At 47.1% G+C, this 20,305-nt stretch overlaps 1 protein-coding gene across 1 annotated transcript in view; it reads left to right on the top strand.

The window, feature by feature from the left end:
- The window catches only part of LOC308084643 (uncharacterized protein), a 157,891-nt gene that overhangs the window by 128,673 nt on the left and 8,913 nt on the right, over nt 1-20,305 (top strand). The window contains exons 18-29 of the mRNA XM_080427410.1: nt 611-667; nt 1,100-1,159; nt 2,813-2,869; nt 3,164-3,223; nt 5,363-5,419; nt 5,765-5,824; nt 6,601-6,657; nt 7,141-7,200; nt 7,952-8,008; nt 16,429-16,488; nt 17,252-17,308; nt 17,647-17,706. Coding sequence (XP_080283536.1) covers nt 611-667; nt 1,100-1,159; nt 2,813-2,869; nt 3,164-3,223; nt 5,363-5,419; nt 5,765-5,824; nt 6,601-6,657; nt 7,141-7,200; nt 7,952-8,008; nt 16,429-16,488; nt 17,252-17,308; nt 17,647-17,706 — 702 coding nt within the window. The remainder of the gene's footprint in view (nt 1-610; nt 668-1,099; nt 1,160-2,812; nt 2,870-3,163; nt 3,224-5,362; nt 5,420-5,764; nt 5,825-6,600; nt 6,658-7,140; nt 7,201-7,951; nt 8,009-16,428; nt 16,489-17,251; nt 17,309-17,646; nt 17,707-20,305) is intronic.

Raw genomic sequence — 20,305 nt, 5'->3', positions numbered from 1 at the left:
GTAAGTGAGTTGGTTCACCATCAGCCTTCAAAATATTAATGATTGCAAAACATGTCTCCCATCAAACATAGATGGTGTGAGTGGGTCTGAAGCAATCTCACAATTATGGCAGAATCAGTATTTTGAACTGTTTAACTGTGTGAAAAGTAACCTGTTTGTAGTGGATCAGGGCGAACTGTAGGGCGTACATTTGTATCCCCCCTGGATTCCTTGGATATGACGCAACTAACTCCCCATATAGACCCTGCCCATTTGTGCCCAGCTCGATTTTTTGCTATTACTCCTACAGTTTTGTCCAAAACTCACACAAATCAGTACACATTATCCCTGGAGTCATATGATCACGACGTATCAGTCAGATATGTTATATCCCATTCCAATTGAATATGATTGACTTCCAAAATGTGCCAGCCCTGGGTAGCCAACCTGCAATCCTAAATTCAATCGTTTGAATGCTATTTGAAATGATCAAATGCTGTATATAGCCTTGTGTAATTTATGTCATTGTATTTATGCAATTATATTATAATTATGTAATGTAATTTATTTGCATACTTCATGTTTGCTTTGATCCTGTTTGACATGATCTGTTACATGTGTTTGCAAACAGTTGGCTGACAGTGAGGCGCGTCTCCGGGCCAAAGACACAGAGCTAAAAGAGACAAAGGTATGCTTCTCTTTATAGTCATCATTATTGTTATTATATTTTTTAAGGCCTGGCTATGTCAGAGGCGGGGTCATACCTATGTTCCCCGGGTTCTATGTTCCCCACTAAGGTTATGGTTAGGGTTAGGTTTAGGTTAGGTCCTATATTCCCCGCTCTCCCTAGGAAACGGGGAACATAGGACCCGGGGAACATAGGACCCGGGGAACATAGGTACGGTCCCGTCAGAGGCTAGCCTTAGAGGGTCTGTCTGTCTGTCTGTCTGAAGCTAATGTGGTGGATTTTCAGAACTCTGTTAGTATAACCTAAGAAAGAAAGAGGCAAGAAACCATGTTTTTGTCTCACAAGTAAAACAATTCTAACTAGGATTAATGTGGCATATTTTATATCCATTAGACAGTGAATTTCTTAAGCTGTGTCTTTCTTTGTTCAAAGGCAGAGAAAACCCACCAGGAAAGGGTTTTCAGTCAACAGCTGGGAGATGCCAAGCAGGAGGTAAAAGGAAAATAGCCTACATGGTGCTTTTCATCTTATCTTTTTAACAAGAATAAATGACTTGACAGTCATATTATTAGCTGCTGCATGCTGTATTTTGTTGTCTCTATGTGTGTTGTTGTCTCTATGTGTGTGTGTGTGTGTGTGTGTGTGTGTGTGTGTGTGTGTGTGTGTGTGTGTGTGTGTGTGTGTGTGTGTGTGTGTGTGTGTGTGTGTGTGCCGTGTGTGTGTGGCTTGTCAGAGTGTGTGTGTGACTGTTATCATAGACCTGCTTGTTTCTCGCCAAACCTGGCAACATTGAATGTGTGACGCTAAACGCTAATTATGTTTTTTATATAAGTGGTGGCAACATTTTTAGACACCACACAGGTCTTCCTAACAATAGCGAAGATTAAAGTAAGGGTGAACATGGCCAAATAATAACTTAATAGCCCAACTAGGTCTGAGGAAGCACGCTAGCATTTAGCCTAACTCTATAGCCTGACTTCTCGCCTGACCTGGCAACATTGAATGTGCGACGGTAAACGCTAATTATGTTTTTTATATAAGTGTTGGCAACCTTCTTAGACAACACACAGGTCTTCCCAACAATAGCGAAGATTAAAGTCAGGGTGAACATGGCCAAATAATAACTTAATAGCCCAACTAGGTCAGAGGAAGCACGCTAGCGTTTAAGCTAACTCTGTAGTTGAGGCTAAGTTGCACTTGCAGCGTACTGTTTTTGAAGAAAGGAGCCTTGATTTCCTCAGGGAGGGGAGGGGAGGGGGGGTACTGCGGAGGACGGGCCGTCTCCCCATTGGAGAAAACGGGGAAGTGTCCCCATTGGCTTAAAGGAGTGAAGGACAGCCAGGACAGCCAATGATGACTAGGTGTCTAATAGGTGTCGTGGATGATGATGTGTCTGTCTCTTTGTAGAGCAGCTCGCTTGCAGCAGCTGCTAAAAACCTTAAAGGGGTGCATGGTGCTTTAAGTGAGTTGGTTCACCATCAGCCTTCATTTGCCATTGCACAGGATATGTTGTAACAAAGTAAGTACATGTATATACCAACATGTCTGCTTCAGTTGATGGCGTAGTTTATTTAATGCTTTATTTTAAGGTGTGTAGAGTTGAGCCAAAGCTCATTACCAGATGACCTCAATTTCCTTGAGACAAACTTTAAAGTTCTCATCTTTCTACAAAGAACAGTTCAGAAGTTATTTATGACAATGTGTTAATCTATAACGCTTGAACCGTAGGGCGTACATTTGTTTCCCCTCTGGATTCCTTGGATATGACGCAACTAACTCCCCATAGACCCTGCCCATTTGTGCCTAGCTCGATTGTTTGCTATTACTCCTACAGTTTTTGTCCACAAATCGGTACACATTATCCCTGGAGTCATGTGATCACGATGTATCAGTCAGATGTTATATCCCATTCCAATTGAATATGATTGACTTCCAAAATGTGCCAGCCCTGGGTAGCCAACCTGCAATCCTAAATTCAATAGTTTGAATGCTATTTGAAATGACCAAATGCTGTATATAGCCTTGTGTAATTTATGTAATTATATTTATGCAATTATATTATAATTATGTAATGTAATTTATTTGCATACTTCATGTTTGCTTTGATCCTATTTGACATGATCTGTTACATGTGTTTGCAAACAGTTGGCTGACAGTAAGGAGCATCTCCAGGCCAAAAACAAGGAGCTAGAAAAGACAAAGGTATGCTTCTGTAGTCATTATTATTGTCATTATATTTTTTAAGGCCTGGCTATGTAAGAGGCTAGCCTTAGAGGGTCTGTCTGTCTGTCTGAAGCTAATGTGGTGGATTTTCAGAACTCTGTTAGTATAACTTCAGAAACAAAGAGGCAAGAAACCATGTTTTCCTAAAACTGCACAGCATACTGCATAGCATTTTGTCTCACAAGTAAAACAATTTTAACTAGGATTAATGTGGCATATTTTATATCCATTAGACAGTGAATTTACTTAAGCTGTGTTTTTCTTTGTTCAAAGGCAGAGAAAACCAGACAGGAAAGGGATTTCAATCAACAGCGGGGAGTTGCCATACAGCAGGTAAATGGAAAATAGCCTACATGGTGCTTTTCATCTTATCTTTTTAAAAACCTTAAAGGGGTGCATGGTGATGTAAGTGAGTTGGTTCACCATCAGCCTTCATTTGCCATTGCACAGGATATGTTGTAACAAAGTAAGTGCATGTATATACCAACATGTCTGCTTCAGTTGATGGCGTAGTTTATTTAAAGTTTGATTTTAAGGTGTGTAGAGTTGAGCCATAGCTCATTACCAGATGACCTCAATGTCCTTGAGACAAACTTTAAAGTTCTCATCTTTCTACAATGAACAGTTCAGAAGTTATTTATGACAATGTGTTAATCTATAACTCTTGAACCGTAGGGCGTACATTTGTTTCCCCCCTGGATTCCTTGGATATGATGAAACTAACTACCCATATAGACCCTGCCCATTTGTGCCCAGCTCGATTGATTGCTATTGATGGGTTTCCGCGCGACGTCATCACAGAGCAGAGTGTGCAATCTGCGCATGCCTGGGGTAGAACGAACCGGAAGCGCCCTTCACTCTGTTGTTGTGTTCGGGATTTAAATAGGCATAATGCTGCTATTATAGGCATAATAGGCATAATGCTGCTATTATATACAAACAGATCCAACTTCCGACAAATCATTTTTATTGAGTAAAGAAGATATTACAAACTGCATAATTTAATCTACTTTCATTAAACCCGGTGAAGACCATTTCTTTTATGAATGTACATTTGACCAGAGCTGCTGCGGGTAATAGCGCCCTCTATAGGCTCACCCCTCCACTGCGCGCATCATCCTCTCATGTTTACAAACAGGAAACCCATCTATTACTCCTACAGTTTATGTCCAAAACTCACACAAATCAGTACACATTATCCCTGGAGTCATGTGATCACGATGTATCAGTCAGATGTTATATCCCATTCCCATTGAATATGATTGACTTCCAAAATGTGCCAGCCCTGGGTAGCCAACCTGCAATCCTAAATTCAATAGTTTGAATTCTATTTGAAATGACCAAATGCTGTATATAGCCTTGTGTAATTTATGTAATTATATTTATGCAATTATATTATAATTGTCTCCGCCAGGCCGAAAGGCATGGCGAGAGAGTATGTTTTCCACCCCGTCCGTCCGTCCGTGTGTCCGTCCGTGTGTCCGTCCGTGTGTCCGTCCGTCTGTGACCAGCTATTCTCTGCCACCGTTGGCTTGATCACAGCGCCACTGTGCAAACACACTCCCTGGATGCCAATTCAGAACTTTTGCCCCAAATTTTTCTCATGGGCCTTTTATAGCGCCACCAGGAGGCCGATTTGTGCAAAACATATTTTTTGACAGTACTCCTACAGATTTTGTCCAAAAATCCCGCAAATCGGTACACAGAATCTCTATTGTCATTAAACGAAATGAGTCTTTCAGATTTCTCATATTCCATCCTGATTGGCTAAAAATGTCTTCCAAAGTTTGCAGGAGTGCTCCGTTTTGAACAAAATGCCTCAAATCATGAACACAGCATGCAATTTCCGTGAGATTTTGCACGCACATTCCCATTAGGCAGAGGAAGAACTACCGTTTAAAAAACTTCAAATCAGCCTCATGGCGGCGCTATAACAGGCCGATTCGTGTTTTTACCTATAATTGCACCGATCTTTGTAAAACTTTGTATGCACACTCCCTAGAGGTAAAAGAAAAACCTTTGCCCTGCATTTTTCACATCTGCCTTTATAGCGCCACCAGGAGGCCGACTTATGTAAAACACATTTTTTTCCTTCCAATTTTATTCAAATTTCACACAAATCGGTACACATGATCTCTATAGTCATGTGATCACGACGGATGTGTTTGTTTTTTCATATTCTATACTGATTGGCTAAATTTGATATCTAAAGTTTGCATTATTGGCTTGTTTTGAACAAAACTCTGCAAATCATGACAGTGTCCGATTGTCGTGCAAGGCCTAAGAAGAAATGGCACCCTTTTCACGTTGGCCTATTATAGCACCACCAGGAGGCCACAATAGCATACCTGACCTGGCGGAGACCTCTGCTCCGAGGAGCACTTTTTCTAGTTATGTAATGTAATTTATTTGCATACTTCATGTTTGCTTTGATCCTATTTGACATGATCTGTTACATTTGTTTGCAAACAGTTGGCTGAAAGTAAGGAGCGTTTACAGAACAAAAACAAGGAGCTAGAAAAGACAAAGGTATTCTTTTGTAGTCATTATTATATTATTATTGTCATTATATTTTTCACAGCCTGGCTATATACAGTAAGAGGCTAGCCTTAGAGTGTCTGTCTGTCTGTCTGTCTGTTTGTCTGTCTGTCTGTCTGTCTGTCTGTCTGTCTGAAGCTAATGTGGTGGATTTTCAGAACTCTGTTAGTATAACATCAGAAACAAAGACGCAAGAAACCATGTTTTCCTAAAACTGCACAGCATTGTATAGCATTTTGTCTCACAAGTAAAACAATTCTAACTAGGATTAATGTGGCATATTTTATATCCAGTAAACAGTGAATTTACTTAAGCTGTGTTTTTCTTTGTTCAAAGGCAGAGAAAACCCACCAGGAAAGGGTTTTCAGTCAACAGCTGGGAGTTGCCAAGCAGGAGGTAAAAGGAAAATAGCCTACATGGTGCTTTTCATCTTATCTTTTTAAAAACCTTAAAGGGGTGCATGGTGCTGTAAGTGAGTTGGTTCACCATCAGCCTTCATTTGCCATTGCACAGGATATGTTGTAACAAAGTAAGTGCATGTATATCCCAACATGTCTGCTTCAGTTGATGGCGTAGTTTATTTAAAGCTTTATTTTAAGGAGTGTAGAGTTGAGCCATAGCTCATTACCAGATGACCTCAATGTCCTTGAGACAAACTTTAAAGTTCTCGTCGTTCTACAATGAACAGTTCAGAAGTTATTTATGACAATGTGTTAATCTATAACTCTTGAACTGTAGGGCGTACATTTGTATCACCCCTGGATTCCTTGGATATGACGCAACTAACTCCCCATATAGACCCTGCCCATTTGTGCCCAGCTCGATATTTTGCTATTACTCCTACTGTTTTTGTCCAAAACTCACACAAATCAGTACACATTATCCCTGGAGTCGTGTGATCACGATGTATCAGTCAGATGTTATATCCCATTCCAATTGAATATGATTGACTTCCAAAATGTGCCAGCCCTGGGTAGCCAACCTACAATCCTAAATTCAATAGTTTGTATCTGAATGCTATTTGAAACGACCAAATGCTGTATATAGCCTTGTGTAATTTATGTAATTATATTTATGCAATTATATTATAATTATGTAATGTAATGTATTTGCATACTTCATGTTTGCTTTGATCCTATTTGACATGATATGTTACATGTGTTTGCAAACAGTTGGCTCACAGTAAGGAGCGTCTCCAGGACAAAAACAAGGAGCTAGAAAAGACAAAGGTATTCTTCTGTAGTCATTATTATTGTCATTATATCTTTTAAGGCCTGGCTATGTAAGAGGCTAGCCTTAAAGGTCTGTCTGTCTGTCTGTCTGAAGCTAATGTGGTGGATTTTCAAAACTTTGTTAGTATAACCTTAGAAACAAAGACGCAAGAAACCATGTTTTCCTAAAACTGCACAGCATACTGCATAGCATTTTGTCTCACAGGTAAAACAATTCTAAAGGGTGCGCCTCCCACCGCACTTTTATTTTACCTCTGGGGCAGAATCTGCCAATGCTTTGTCAATGCAAATGCGTGGATTCTTGGAAAAAATCCGCAAGACCAGGAATCCACGCATTTGCATTGACAAAGCATTGGCAGATTCTGCCCCAGAGGTAAAATAAAAGTGCGGTGGGAGCGCGCCCTAACTAGGATTAATGTGGCATGTTTTATATCCAGTAGACAGTGAATTTACTTAAGCTGTGTTTTTCTTTGTTCAAAGGCAGAGAAAACCCAACAGGAAAGGGATTTCAATCAACAGCTGGGAGATGCCAAGCAGGAGGTAAAAGGAAAATAGCCTACATGGTGCTTTTCATCTTATCTTTTTGAAAATCTTAAAGGGGTGCATGGTGCTGTAAGTGAGTTGGTTCACCATCAGCCTTCATTTGCCATTGCACAGGATATGTTGTAACAAAGTAAGTGCATGTATATCCCAATGTGTCTGCTTCAGTTTATGGCGTTGCTTATTTAAAGCTTTATTTTAAGGCGTGCAGAGTTGAGCCATGGCTCATTACCAGATTACCTCAATTTCCTTGAGACAAACTTTAAAGTTCTCATCTTTCTACATAGAACAGTTCATAAGTTATTTATGACGATGTGTTAATCTATAACTCTTGAACCGTAGGGCGTACATTTGTTTCCCCCCTGGATTCCTTGGATATGACGCAACTAACTCCCCATATAGACCCTGCACATTTGTGCCCAGCTCGATTGTTTGCTATTACTCCTACAGTTTTTGTCCACAAATCGGTACATATTATCCCTGGAGTCATGTGATCACGATGTATCGTGATCACATTCCAATTGAATATGATTGACTTCCAAAATGTGCCTGCCCTGGGTAGCCAACCTGCAATCCTTAATTCAATAGTTTGAATGCTATTTGAACTGACCAAATGCTGTATATAGCCTTGTGTAATTTATGTAATTATATATATGCAATTATATTACAATTATGTAATGTAATTTATTTACATACTGTATGTTTGCTTTGATCCTGTTTGACATGATCTTTTACATGTTTTTGCAAACAGTTGGCTGACAGTGAGGCGCGTCTCCGGGCCAAAGGCACGGAGCTAGAAGAGACAAAGGTATGCTTCTGTAGTCAGCATTATTGTCTCCGCCAGGCCGAAGGCGAGAGAGTATGTTTTACCCTCCGTCCGTCCGTGTGTGTGTCCGTCCGTTTGTGTGTCCGTGTGTCCGTCCTGTCTGTGTGTTAGCAGCTAATCTCCGGCACCGTTGGCCTGGTCGCTCCGAAACTGTGCACACACACTCCCTGGATGCCAATTCAGAACCTCTGCCCCAATTTTTTCACATGGGCCTGTTATAGCGCCACCAGGAGGCCAATTTGTGCCAAACCCATTTTTTTTACATTACTCCTACAGATTTTATCCAAACGTCATGCAAATCGGTACACAGTATCTCTATAGTCATGTGATCAACACGGATCTGTCCGATTTCCCATATTCCATCCTCATTGCCTATGGTTGGCTTCCAAAGTTTGCAGGATTGGTCCGTTTTGAACAAAAAGCCCCAAACTATGCACGCAGCTTGCGATTTCAGTGAAATTTCACACGCACATTTCCACTAGGCCGAGGAAGAAATGCCACCCTTTTCACATTGGCCTGTTATAGCGCCACCAGCAGGTCTAATTTAGCAAAACACATTTTTGGAACAAAATGCCTCAAATCATGAATGCAGTGTCTGATTGCCGTGAAAGACCTAAGAATAAATGGCACCCTTTTCACATTGGCCTATTATAGCGCCACCAGGAGGCCAGAATAACGTACCTGACCTGGCGGAGACCTGTGCTCCGAGGAGCACTTTTTCTAGTTGTCATTATATTCTTTACAGGCTGGCTATGTAAGAGGCTAGCCTTAGAGGGTCTTTCTGTCTGTCTGTCTGCCTGTCTGAAGCTAATGTGGTGGATTTTCAGAACTCTGTTAGTATAACAGACAGTATATTTGGCGATTATGCATGCTCCTCATGGTACCACAACACCACCAAGGCCTTAAAAACAAGGCTTCAAACATCCCAAAACAAACTAGTAAGGCTACTGCTTGGCCTCAAACACCGAACCCATTTAATCCCTGCTCACTTTGCTAGGATTGGATGGCTTAGGGTTGAGGATAGAGTACAGCAACTTACAATGGGCCTGGTCTACAAGATACACCACAACATTGGGATCCCCCTGTATTTGTCGAAATACTTCCAAAACGTAAACAAAGTCCACGATCATAACACCAGAGGCAGCTCCACGAATCATGTTCAACCCAGATTTGGCTCAACAAAGGGAATGAACTCGTTCTCATGCTATTCAACAAAAATGTGGAATGCCCTACCAAAAGGAGTAAAGGAGTGTAAAACCGTACTCACTTTCAAAACGGCCCTAAAGAAACACCTTCAGGAGGCAAATGGCTCTCTTTTACATATTTTTTATTTTTTCATACCAGTAACCTTTAAGCTGATTGTATGACGTTCTGTAGTGTGTATATTCGTCTGTCTCCTACAGTAAGTCATCCTGATTTGTGTGAGTGGGGATCTCATTTTAAACAAGCCTAGGGCTTTTTGAGCCTTCCCGTTCTAGTCCTAGTAGACCTTGTATTGTGAATTTGTACTTCCATGTACTGTTGTTCTCATGTCTTACTAAATAAAGTACATCAATCAATCAATCAATAACCTCAGAAACAAAGACGCAAGAAACCATGTTTTCCTAAAACATACTAACATAGCATATTATTTTGTCTCACAAGTGAAACAATTCTAACTAGGATTTCACTAGTAAGAGACCACACCTTCTGCTCAGGTTAAACAGCATTTATTGAACACAATGAAATGTAAGTGTATCGATGGGGAGCCCAAGGTGGGGCGAGACTCAGGGTGGGGGTATAGTCTCGGGAGCCAGGCGACCGCCGCGGTTGCTCTGCTCGGGTGCAGTCTGTCTGCTCAGGAGCGGTCTGTCGCCTTCGCTCCGACACTGCCACGCCCTGGGGCTCCTGGAGGAAGGAGAAGAAATAAAGTTAGATGAGCAAAATTGGTGAGAAAGGAGGTGGTTGGGGAGGCGGAGGGGATTTGGATTAACTAGCAGTGAACACAAACAGGTAGGTGATGCAGTCGCAGGTGTATTTATACTGTGGTGATTGCAGCGGAGATTGGCTGAGAGATAAGCAGCGCGGCTGAACTTGGTAAGGTGATTACATTACCAAGTTTATCGGAGGTTGAGCAGAGGGAGGTCTCTACTCCTGAACATGCGTTGAATACAACTACATTTCACTAGTAAGAGACCACACCTTCTGCTCAGGTTAAACAGCATTTATTGAACACAATGAAATGTAAGTGTATCGATGGGGAGCCCAGGGTGGGGCGAGACTCAGGGTGGGGGTATAGTCTCGGGAGCCAGGCGACCGCCGCGGTTGCTCTGCTCGGGAGCAGTCTGTCTGCTCAGGAGCGGTCTGTCGCCTTCGCTCCGACACTGCCCCCAAAAGGCTGGCTTGGAAGTGGCAAGGCCGGGAGGTGGAGACGGATGGCGTCCGGGTGAGCGAGGAGCGGTCATGCATTGGTGGTTCAGTGGCAGAACTCCCTGGTTTCGGGGTCAGCTCCGAAATCTGGTAGAAACTATGTCATGTACCATGTAACCTCCGGGCAAGGGCCGAGTCCGGTCCATCCTGGCCCAGGGCTTCGGCCGGTCCGTGGACGGGATGCTGGGCAGTGGGGCGTACCTCGGCAGAGACCTGGAGAAAGCCGGTGGCTTCTAGGTGGCGACTGTCGTGTGATTCCTCCTGTCCTTGGACCCTCGGTCGGGCGAGGAAAAACTCCCTTCGGGGAGGATGGAGGAGGAAGAAACCTCGGGAAGGATCGCGAAGGAGGGGACCCCCTTCCGGGGCGGACAGGCTAGGAAACCAGCGCCGGTTACGGTCGGCCTAGGTGGAGATGGGCGTTGCGCAGGTCGTGGACGTTCGTCCTTATGTAGGAGTTGTAGGCTTCTGGCCGGAGTAGAGCTGAGGTGGAAGGCCAGAGAGGGCGAGGATTTGGCGGAGGTAATGGTGGAACCAGAAGCGGGTGGCGATGGAACTGGTCTCGGTGATGAATAGATGGTCGTGAGGAGCGGCGTTGAGGGATCGTCTGGTGGCGATGTAGCGGAGGATAGGCTCGTAAGGGCTGAGGGGCGAGTCCAGCTTGAATAGATGAATGATGGATGCGTGCCCCTGATTTGCTGCGCTTCAGTGTGAAGGTGAGGGATTCGCTGGAGTGGAAGGCGATGTCTGCCATGCTGGCGTGGCGTGACGGGTCGTACCGGGAGGAGGAGGACGTCATCTCGGAGCACCGCAGGAAGCCGAAGAATGCCAACAGAAACATGCATTCCAGGGTTAAGGAGACCAGTGGCGTGAGGTAGCCGGCACGGAGTGTGCGGAGGCAGTGGAGTAGTAGGTCGGAGGTTAGAGGGTGGCGTCTGGGTGGAGTCCGGACTTCGCTGCGCTGGAGGCCGCGGAGCAGCATGGTGATGTGGGGGTGCGAAGTGTCCGGGCTCTGCGATCCGTCCATCAGTCGGAAGAAGAACCGGATTCCACTGAGGTAGACGTGGAGGGTTGAGGTGCGGAGGTGTAGTTGGGTGTGGCTGTAGGTGAGGAAGGCGGCGATGATGGTGACGTCTGATGACAGAAATGGGGTGCCGGTGAGGGTGTGGAACCGCTTGAAGGCGTTCCACGCCGTGAGGTAGCTGGATAGGGTCCTGGGTGCGAAGCTGTTTACGATGTGATGACGTGCCTGGGTGATGAGGTGTTGGAGCTGGGGGTTTAAGTGAAGATTGTCATGGAAAACGGAGGAACCGGAGTTGGGTAGAGGTCGGCGTCCGGGGCGAGACGACGAAACTTCTGAAATGAAAGGCGGGAGAGAGAATCAGCAATTTGGTTAGCGTGACCGGGGACATGAGCGGCACGGAGGATGAATTGCTGGGTGACTGAGGTCCAGATGAGGCGGTGGAGGAAGGGCATAATGGCAGGGGAATTGGAACGACCTTTGTTAATCATGTCAACAGTGGATTGGTTGTCCGAGTGAACCAGGATGCTCCTTCGGGACCATTCGTCCCCCCAAAGAAGCGAGGCAGTGACCAGAGGGAAAAGCTCGTGGAGTGCGGAGGAGGGGTGAGTGGAGGGGGGGGGTGAAGGCGAGGAATTCGGTTGACCACTCTGAGGCGAACCAGCGGCCCTGGTAGTAGCCCCCGTAGCCGATGGAGGGGGCTGCGTCGGTATAAAGCTGTATGTCGTCAGGTTTGGATACGAGCGTGTCGTAAAAAAAAGTGATTCCGTTCCAGTTAGCTAAAAGGTGACACCAGAGGTGGAGGTCGGTGCGGCAGGAGGGAGTGATGGTGACTTGGTCGTGCAGGTTGGGAACGGAGGAAGCTGTGGCGAGGAGGTGAGAGATGAAAGGGCGGCCTTGGGGAATTATACGGAGGGCAAAGTTGAGGTGACCGAGGAGGGCGAGTAGTTGGCGTTTGGTGCAGTGAGGGGTGAGAATGTAGTTTTGGAGGAGAAGGGTGATGCGGTGGAGCTTCTCTAGGGGAAGGGAGGCCTTAAAAGCCACGGTGTCCAGGGTGATCCCTAGGAACTCCAGTGAGGTGGAGGGGCCGATGGTTTTGGCCTCGGAGAGGGGGACTCCGAGGTCTTTGAAGACCGAACGGAGTATATCGAGGCCTTGGGCTGGGGGGGTTGAGGTGGGCTCGACGATTAGAAAATCGTCCAGTAGGTGGACCAGGTGAGGGATGCGGTGGTTGTTAAGGAGGATCCAGCACAGTGCTTCGGCCAGTGAATCGAACAGCTTGGGGCTGCTCTTGCACCCAAACGTCAATCGAACTGCGAAATAATAGGAGCCCTTCCAAAGCACACCAAAGAAGAGCCAGTGGTCGGGGTGGAGGGGTAGTACCTTGAAGGCGTTAGTGATGTCTGCCTTAGACAGGAGGGCCCCGTGGCCGGCAAGGTGGATGAAGCTGATGGCGTGGTTGACAGAGGAATAGTGCATGGAGTAGTCTTGGCTGGGGATGAGACTGTTGATGCTGGGGACGGGAGTGTTATGGGGGGAGGAGAGGTCCATGATGAGGCGCTTCTTCCCCGAATACTTTCGGGTCGCCACCCCGTTAATGCGGTAAACGGGGAAGGGAGGTTCGTCGAAGGGCCCCATAATGAACCTCTCCTCGACCTCCTTGGCCAGTAATGTGTCGACTGCTTGGGGGTCTTGGATGGCGGACTGGAGGTTATGACAGGTGTGGGAGGTGGTGGGGGCGACTACTAGTCCAGGGTGAAAACCATAAGTGAAGCCATTAATGATGAAAGTGACAAAGGGCCGGTCGGGGTGGTTGCGGAGTGCGGTGGCAAGGGCTGGGATGTTGCCGGGTGTGCTGAGGAAGTGGCCTAGTCATGAGGTAGGGTTGTGAGGGCAGGCGGTGCGTGTGTGGGCACCTCCACAGAAAGAGCAAATGTGGAGGTACCGGCAGGCCGATAGGAGGCAACCGCGATTGTTGAAATTATTGCACACGGTGCGGCCTCCCTGGAGGAGGATAGGCCTCCCTAGTTTGTCGGTCCCGCCGGAGTTCCGGGCGGGGTTAGTGACGGCTGTGGATGAGGGGGGGCGGAGGGGGGGCGGAGGGCCTGCGGAACGCATTCGGGGTAGCGAACGAGATGGGTTGGTGGTGGTGGAAGGAATGGGTTTGGGGCGGGGCTTCTCAACGGCCGTGGAGCATGCTTCGGCCGGGTGGGATGGCGCTCTGCATATGTCGCATGCCAGAGCGACCCTGGTCGCGAACACCCTGCAGTACAGTTCCTGGTCCTGTGTTCCCCAGTAGGTGCACTGATTGAACTGCTGCAGGCGGGCTGCTGCTAACGTGGAAAACAGGATTTGATAATTATAAAAACCTATACCGCCGAACCGAATGGCCAGTTCCAGTACCAAGGTAAGGTACTGGTCCATTTCGGTCCGGTGGTCAGGGTAGGCGGAGCACAATACGTCTCTGTATAGGGAGAAGGCGTATGCGAATTCGACGGGACTGAGGTCACAGGACCGGGTAGGGAGGGACTGGCGTAGCTGCGCTAAAAAGCCGAAGGGGGTGGTGAACTCTCTATTCCGTAGCGGGTCGGTGATGTAGGGTTGGAGTAATTGAGCCAAATCTATGTACATACCGGAGATTATCTGCTGGCGGAGGGCGGCGGGGACTAGAGAGGGCCGGTTTGCATCCTGTTGAGGAGCGGCGGCTGGAGTAGCAGTGGTGAGGGTGTGTGATGGGGCTGGTACCGGAAAAGGGTTGAATCCGGTGGGCATGAAGGCTCCTGAGAAGGGAGCTGGACTGGGGTTGGGGGGTGCGTGGGAGCCCTGGGCGTACATGGAGGATAAGAATGAAAACAGCTGAGCTGGGTCGGGTAATGGCGAGGCCTGAGTGGAAGGTGCCGGCTGAGGCAGGGGAGGCGGGAGGAAGTAGGTGGGCGGCAGTGCGCCCTGAGCGAGGGGCGGGGCTTGAGGCAGGGGAGGTACCGCCTGAGCGAGGGGCGGGGCTTGAGGCGGGGGGAGTGCCGCCAGAGCAGGGGGAGGGGCTTGGAGAAGGGGAAGTGCCGCCTGAACAAAGGGGTCGTAGAGCGGCAGGGGAGGTGCAAGGGAGACGGCCGGTGTATGGCTGCGTGCCGGGCGCCGATGATGCACTGGGGGTGGAGTTGGGACTGGTTGAACGGAGGCGTGCCGCCGTGCCTGGGAGGATGGCGGGGTGCGCTGCTGCACCTGCCGGCGTGCTGGTGAGGGGGAAGGGGGAGCATGGGGAGAGGGCGCGGTGCGCCGCGGCTGCTGCCTTGCGGGGGAGCGGGGGTGGGAATGGGAGGGAGGGGGGGGGGTTGGAGATGGGCGGGGTGTGCTGCTGCACCACCCGCCGGCGTGCTGGTGAGGGAGAGGAGGGAGGTGAGGAGAAGGCGAAATGTGCCGCGATGGCCGCCGTGCGGGGGAGCGGTAATGGGAGGGAGGGGGAGGATTGGAGGAGGGAGGGGGGGGGTTGGAGGAGGGCGGGGTGTGCTGCTGCACCACCTGCCGGCGTGCTGGTGAGGGAGAGGAGGGAGGGAGGTGAGGAGAAGGCGAAATGCGCCGCGATGGCCGCCGTGCGGGGGATCTGGAATGGGAGGGAGGGGGGGGGGGGGGGTTGGAGGAGGGTGGGGTGCGCTGCTGCACCACTCGCCGGCGTGCTGGTGAGGGAGAGGAGGGAGGGAGGTGAGGAGAAGGCGAAATGCGCCACAATGGCCGCCGTGCGGGGGAGCGTGGGGAGAATGGCAAGGTGCGGAGAAGCACCTGCCTGCGAGGCGTGAGCCTTGCGGGGGAGGGAAGCGGGGGAAGGGAGGAGGGAAGGTGGTGGGGAGAAGGCGAGGAACTGGCCGCAGTGGCCGGTACCTGCCTGTGAGCTGGGGGAACGTATGAGGCTTGCGTCGGCCGGCGTGAGGGGGAAGGGGGGGGGGAGGAGGGCCGAGCGCTCACCTTACGTTGGGAGGGAAGGTGGGGAGCAGCGGGAGGCATGGCTGAGGATGACGGGCGGGCAGCGGAGCTGGAGCGAGTGCCCCGAGTGGGCGGGGCCGATCCTGCTGCGGGGGAGGGGGGCACAGTGCGCTGCGTGCGGCGGTAGGCCAGGTAGGCTGCAAACAATTCGGTTTTGCAGTAGTTTTTTTGGAAAGGGACACCCCTCGCCATGAGGACCCCCTGCAAGCCGATGACCGTCCAATCTTGAATTGATTGCAGAGGCAGGGCTTGCCTCTGCGGACGGCCGGCGGTTGCAAACGCTCCGTGGCGAGAGGTGGTGGGTGTCTGGCTGGAATGAGGATCGGGTCCGCTGTCCTGCTCTTCTCGGCGCGGCTGGGCTGGGGGAAGCGAGCGTTGGTTTCCCGTGCTGGTCTTCCTGTGGACGGAGCGGCTGGAGCGGCCGCTGTCGGAGACGGCGGATCTGGACACGTGAGAATAGTCGGAGAAGAGCTCCTCGTCCGACGCATTAATCTGCAGCTCGTCCATGACGGACGGCGGCCCGAAACTAAACTAGACTATACTACCTGGCTTACCTGCTTACTTGCTGTGGAACGCTTGGATTAAGCTTGTTAAATGCTGAACTGGCGAAGCTAAATGGTTTTAAACGGGTCTGCACGGGGAGTGTATCTAAAGTTTTAGCTGTTTTATATTCAAATGACTCTCGGTGGAGACGCGCGATTGTTTGGATAGCTACTAGCGATAAATTCAAATTATTTGGATTAACTAGCAGTGAACACAAACAGGTAGGTGATGCAGTCGCAGTTGTATTTATACTGTGGTGATTGCAGCGGAGATTGGCTGAGAGATAAGCAGCGCGGCTGAACTTGGTAAGGTGATTACATTACCAAGTTGAGCGGAGGTTGAGCAGAGGGAGGTCTCTACTCCTGAACATGCGTTGAATACAACTACATTAATGGCATGTTTTATGTCCAGTAGACAGTGAATTTACTTAAGCTGTGTTTTTCTTTGTTCAAAGGCAGAGAAAACCCACCAGGAAAGTGTTTTCAATCAACAGCTGGGAGATGCCAAGCAGGAGGTAAAAGGAAAATAGCCTACATGGTGCTTTTCATCTTATCTTTTTAAAAACCTTAAAGGGGTGCATGGTGCTGTAAGTGTGTTGGTTCACCATCAGCCTTCATTTGCCATTGCACAGGATATGTTGTAACAAAGTAAGTGCATGTATATCCTAACATGTCTGCTTCAGTTGATGGCGTAGTTTATTTAAAGTTTGATTTTAAGGTGTGTAGAGTTGAGCCATGGCTCATTAGCAGGTGACCTCAAAGTCCTTGAGACAAACTTTAAAGTTCTCATATTTCTACAAAGAACAGTTCAGAAGTTATTTATGATGATGTTAATCTATAACTCTTGAACCGTAGGGCGTACATTTGTTTCCCCCCTGGAGTCCTTGGCTCATGACGCAACTAACTCCCCATATAGACCCTGCCCATTTGTGCCCAGCTCGATTTTTTGCCATTACTCGTACATTTTTTGTCCTAAACGTACACAAATCGGTACACATTATCCCTGGAGTCATGTGATCACGATGTATCAGTCAGATATTTTATATCCTATTCCAATTGAATATGATTGACTTCCAAAATGTGCCAGCCCTGGGTAGCCAACCTGCAATCCTAAATTCAATAGTTTGTATCTGAATGCTATTTGAAATGACCGAATGCTGTATATAGCCCTGTGTAATTTATTTAATTATATTTATGCAATTATATTATAATTATGTAATGTAACTATGTTTGCTTTGATCCTATTTGACATGATCTGTTACATTTGTTTGCAAACAGTTGGGTGACCGTGAGGAGCATTTCCGGGCCAAAGACAAGGAGCTAGAAGAGACAAAGGTATTCTTCTGTAGTCAACATTATTGTCATTATATTTTTTACGGGCTGGCTATGTAAGAGGCTAGCCTTAGAGGGTCGGTCTGTGTCTGTCTCTCTGTCTGTCTGTCTGTCTGTCTGTCTGTAATGTGGTGGATTTTCAGAACTCTGTTAGCATAACCTCAGAAACAAAGAACAAGAAACCATAATTTCCTAAAACTGCACAGGATAGTGCATAGTATTTTTTTTGCTCACAAGTGACTAGTGACTATATTCACTATAACTAGTATTAGTGTGCCAGGTTTGACAAAAGTATATCCAGTAGACAGTGAATTTACTTCAAGCTTTGTTTTTATTCAAAGGCAGAGAAAACCCAAAAGGAAGAGGAATTCAAAGAGTGCAAACAACAGCTGGAAGATGCAGTAAGTAAACAGGAAATAGCCTACAGTACATGTTGTACTGTGGTGCTTTTCATCTTATTATTCAATAAACCTCAAAGACCCTGTAAAGGAAAAAAAAAAGAAAAAGTATCCCCCCCTCCTGACAGAGGCTAAAATCGCGTCGGGGTCAGATGTTGAGTTAGTGATCTAATAATGAAGTTTCGTGTTATGATATTGATGTTATTGGATTGTGGCATACAGCACATGCATACGTACAAACTACTGCAATAAAGTGATCCACCCAGCCTACACCCGTGACCAACCACCTGTAGGAGTATAAGGCCCACCCGGACTTTAAAGGGCAAGACCACTTTGTTAGAGGTTTGGATTGTGTAGTTACCTCACCTTACGTTGGGAGGGAAGGTGGGGAGCAGCGGGAGGCATGGCTGAGGATGACGGGCGGGCAGCGGAGCTGGAGCGAGTGCCCCGAGTGGGCGGGGCCGATCCTGCTGCGGGGGAGGGGGGCACAGTGCGCTGCGTGCGGCGGTAGGCCAGGTAGGCTGCAAACAATTCGGTTTTGCAGTAGTTTTTTTGGAAAGGGACACCCCTCGCCATGAGGACCCCCTGCAAGCCGATGACCGTCCAATCTTGAATTGATTGCAGAGGCAGGGCTTGCCTCTGCGGACGGCCGGCGGTTGCAAACGCTCCGTGGCGAGAGGTGGTGGGTGTCTGGCTGGAATGAGGATCGGGTCCGCTGTCCTGCTCTTCTCGGCGCGGCTGGGCTGGGGGAAGCGAGCGTTGGTTTCCCGTGCTGGTCTTCCTGTGGACGGAGCGGCTGAAAAAAAAAAAGAAAAAGTATCCCCCCCTCCTGACAGAGGCTAAAATCGCGTCGGGGTCAGATGTTGAGTTAGTGATCTAATAATGAAGTTTCGTGTTATGATATTGATGTTATTGGATTGTGGCATACAGCACATGCATACGTACAAACTACTGCAATAAAGTGATCCACCCAGCCTACACCCGTGACCAACCACCTGTAGGAGTATAAGGCCCACCCGGACTTTAAAGGGCAAGACCACTTTGTTAGAGGTTTGGATTGTGTAGTTACCTTGCCATTATGTAACTCCAAAGGTGGACAAGAAATAAAAAATAATTGCTCCATTGATTAGAAATTGATAATTCAAAATATGCTCCTCATTGACTTACATTGTACGCTGAAACAGCTCTCAAAGTCACTCTTTTAGCACGTAAATAGACGGAAACAAAGTTGATTCAGACAATATAGAACATCACCAAACCCAGTACTGTTTTTTTTTAATAAAAATGTTAGCATCCTCTTGATTTTGCTATTTTTATTTAGAAGAAAACCCGGACTGGATCCGCGGATCCGGATCCGGATCTTCAAATAGTAAAATTAACAGGAAGTTGACATTTTTATTAAAAAAACAAACAGTACTGGGTTTGGTAATGTTCTATATTCTCTGAATCAGCTTTGTTTGTGTTAGTTTATGTGCTAAAAGAGTGACTTTGAGAGCTGTTTCAGCGTACAATGTAAGTCAATTATCAATTTCTAAACAATGGAGCAATTATTTTTGATTTGTTGTCCACCTTTGGAGTTACACCATGGCAAGGTACATACACCAAACCTCTACCAAAGTGGTCTTACCCTTTAACTGGGAAGACAGTAGCCTAATTTAACTAATTTAAACATAAACTAAATAACCTAATCAAGGAAAACAGGGCGGTCCCTCGACCTCCGCGAGAGGTGTTTTTTTCGCACCCCGGCCGCCGGCCGGCCTGGTAAGATATCCTCTTAGACCAATAACATTTTCTCACATTTTCTTTTTGCTTTATTGTTAAATTAGTTGTAATTGTATTCTTGCTCTGTAAAGCACTTTGTGCTGCATTTCATGTCATGAAAGGTGCTATACAAATAAAGTTGTTTATTATTATTTACAAAAGTGATGGGTCGCACTCAGAATGACAAGAGTGAGTTAACTTTTTTCTTCTTCTCCATGTCTTTACAATGAAGAACAAACGTTTCTGCTAACCAGCCTTCGTCAGGTTGACACTGACACTGACGAAGGCTGGATAGCAGAAACCTTTGTAAATGACATAAAGAATATGACATCATCGATACACCAGAAATAAATGATAAAAGCTAGATGAAATCACCTGTATTGTCATTACAGCATGGCTCTACCAGAGTTTGCCTTGTGGTAGAGTTTGCTCTACCACAATGCCTCACTACGAATTGAATCATGCAAAGCGCAGAGAAATACAATCAGGATGTCGCACCAACGTCCCACCGTCAGTCCATATAGTATTTAATTGGGCAATACTGACATCATCATCAATATGATGTCAGCTCTACATACGAACGGAGCCATACTATTATTGACCGACCCATCTTTTTCTTTTTTTGTTCCCCCATTCTGTAGTTTGACCTTACAGGACTATATTATGTTTTCCCCATAGAAGAGGGCACAAGCTCAGAAACGTCATATGTTAAAAAGGCTTTAGAAAACCTAAACATGTGTCAAACCATCCGTACCAGTTGATCAATTTATTCTTCTGCATAAATGCTTCGCACTCTTATTTTGCCATGAGCCTGATTTTAATCGCTTCTTCTTCACACTTT

This window comes from Gymnoscopelus braueri (assembly GCF_963280865.1).
Source record: "Gymnoscopelus braueri genome assembly, chromosome: 4".
Classification (NCBI taxonomy): domain Eukaryota; kingdom Metazoa; phylum Chordata; class Actinopteri; order Myctophiformes; family Myctophidae; genus Gymnoscopelus; species Gymnoscopelus braueri.
This window is presented reverse-complemented; position numbering and strand designations above follow the sequence as displayed.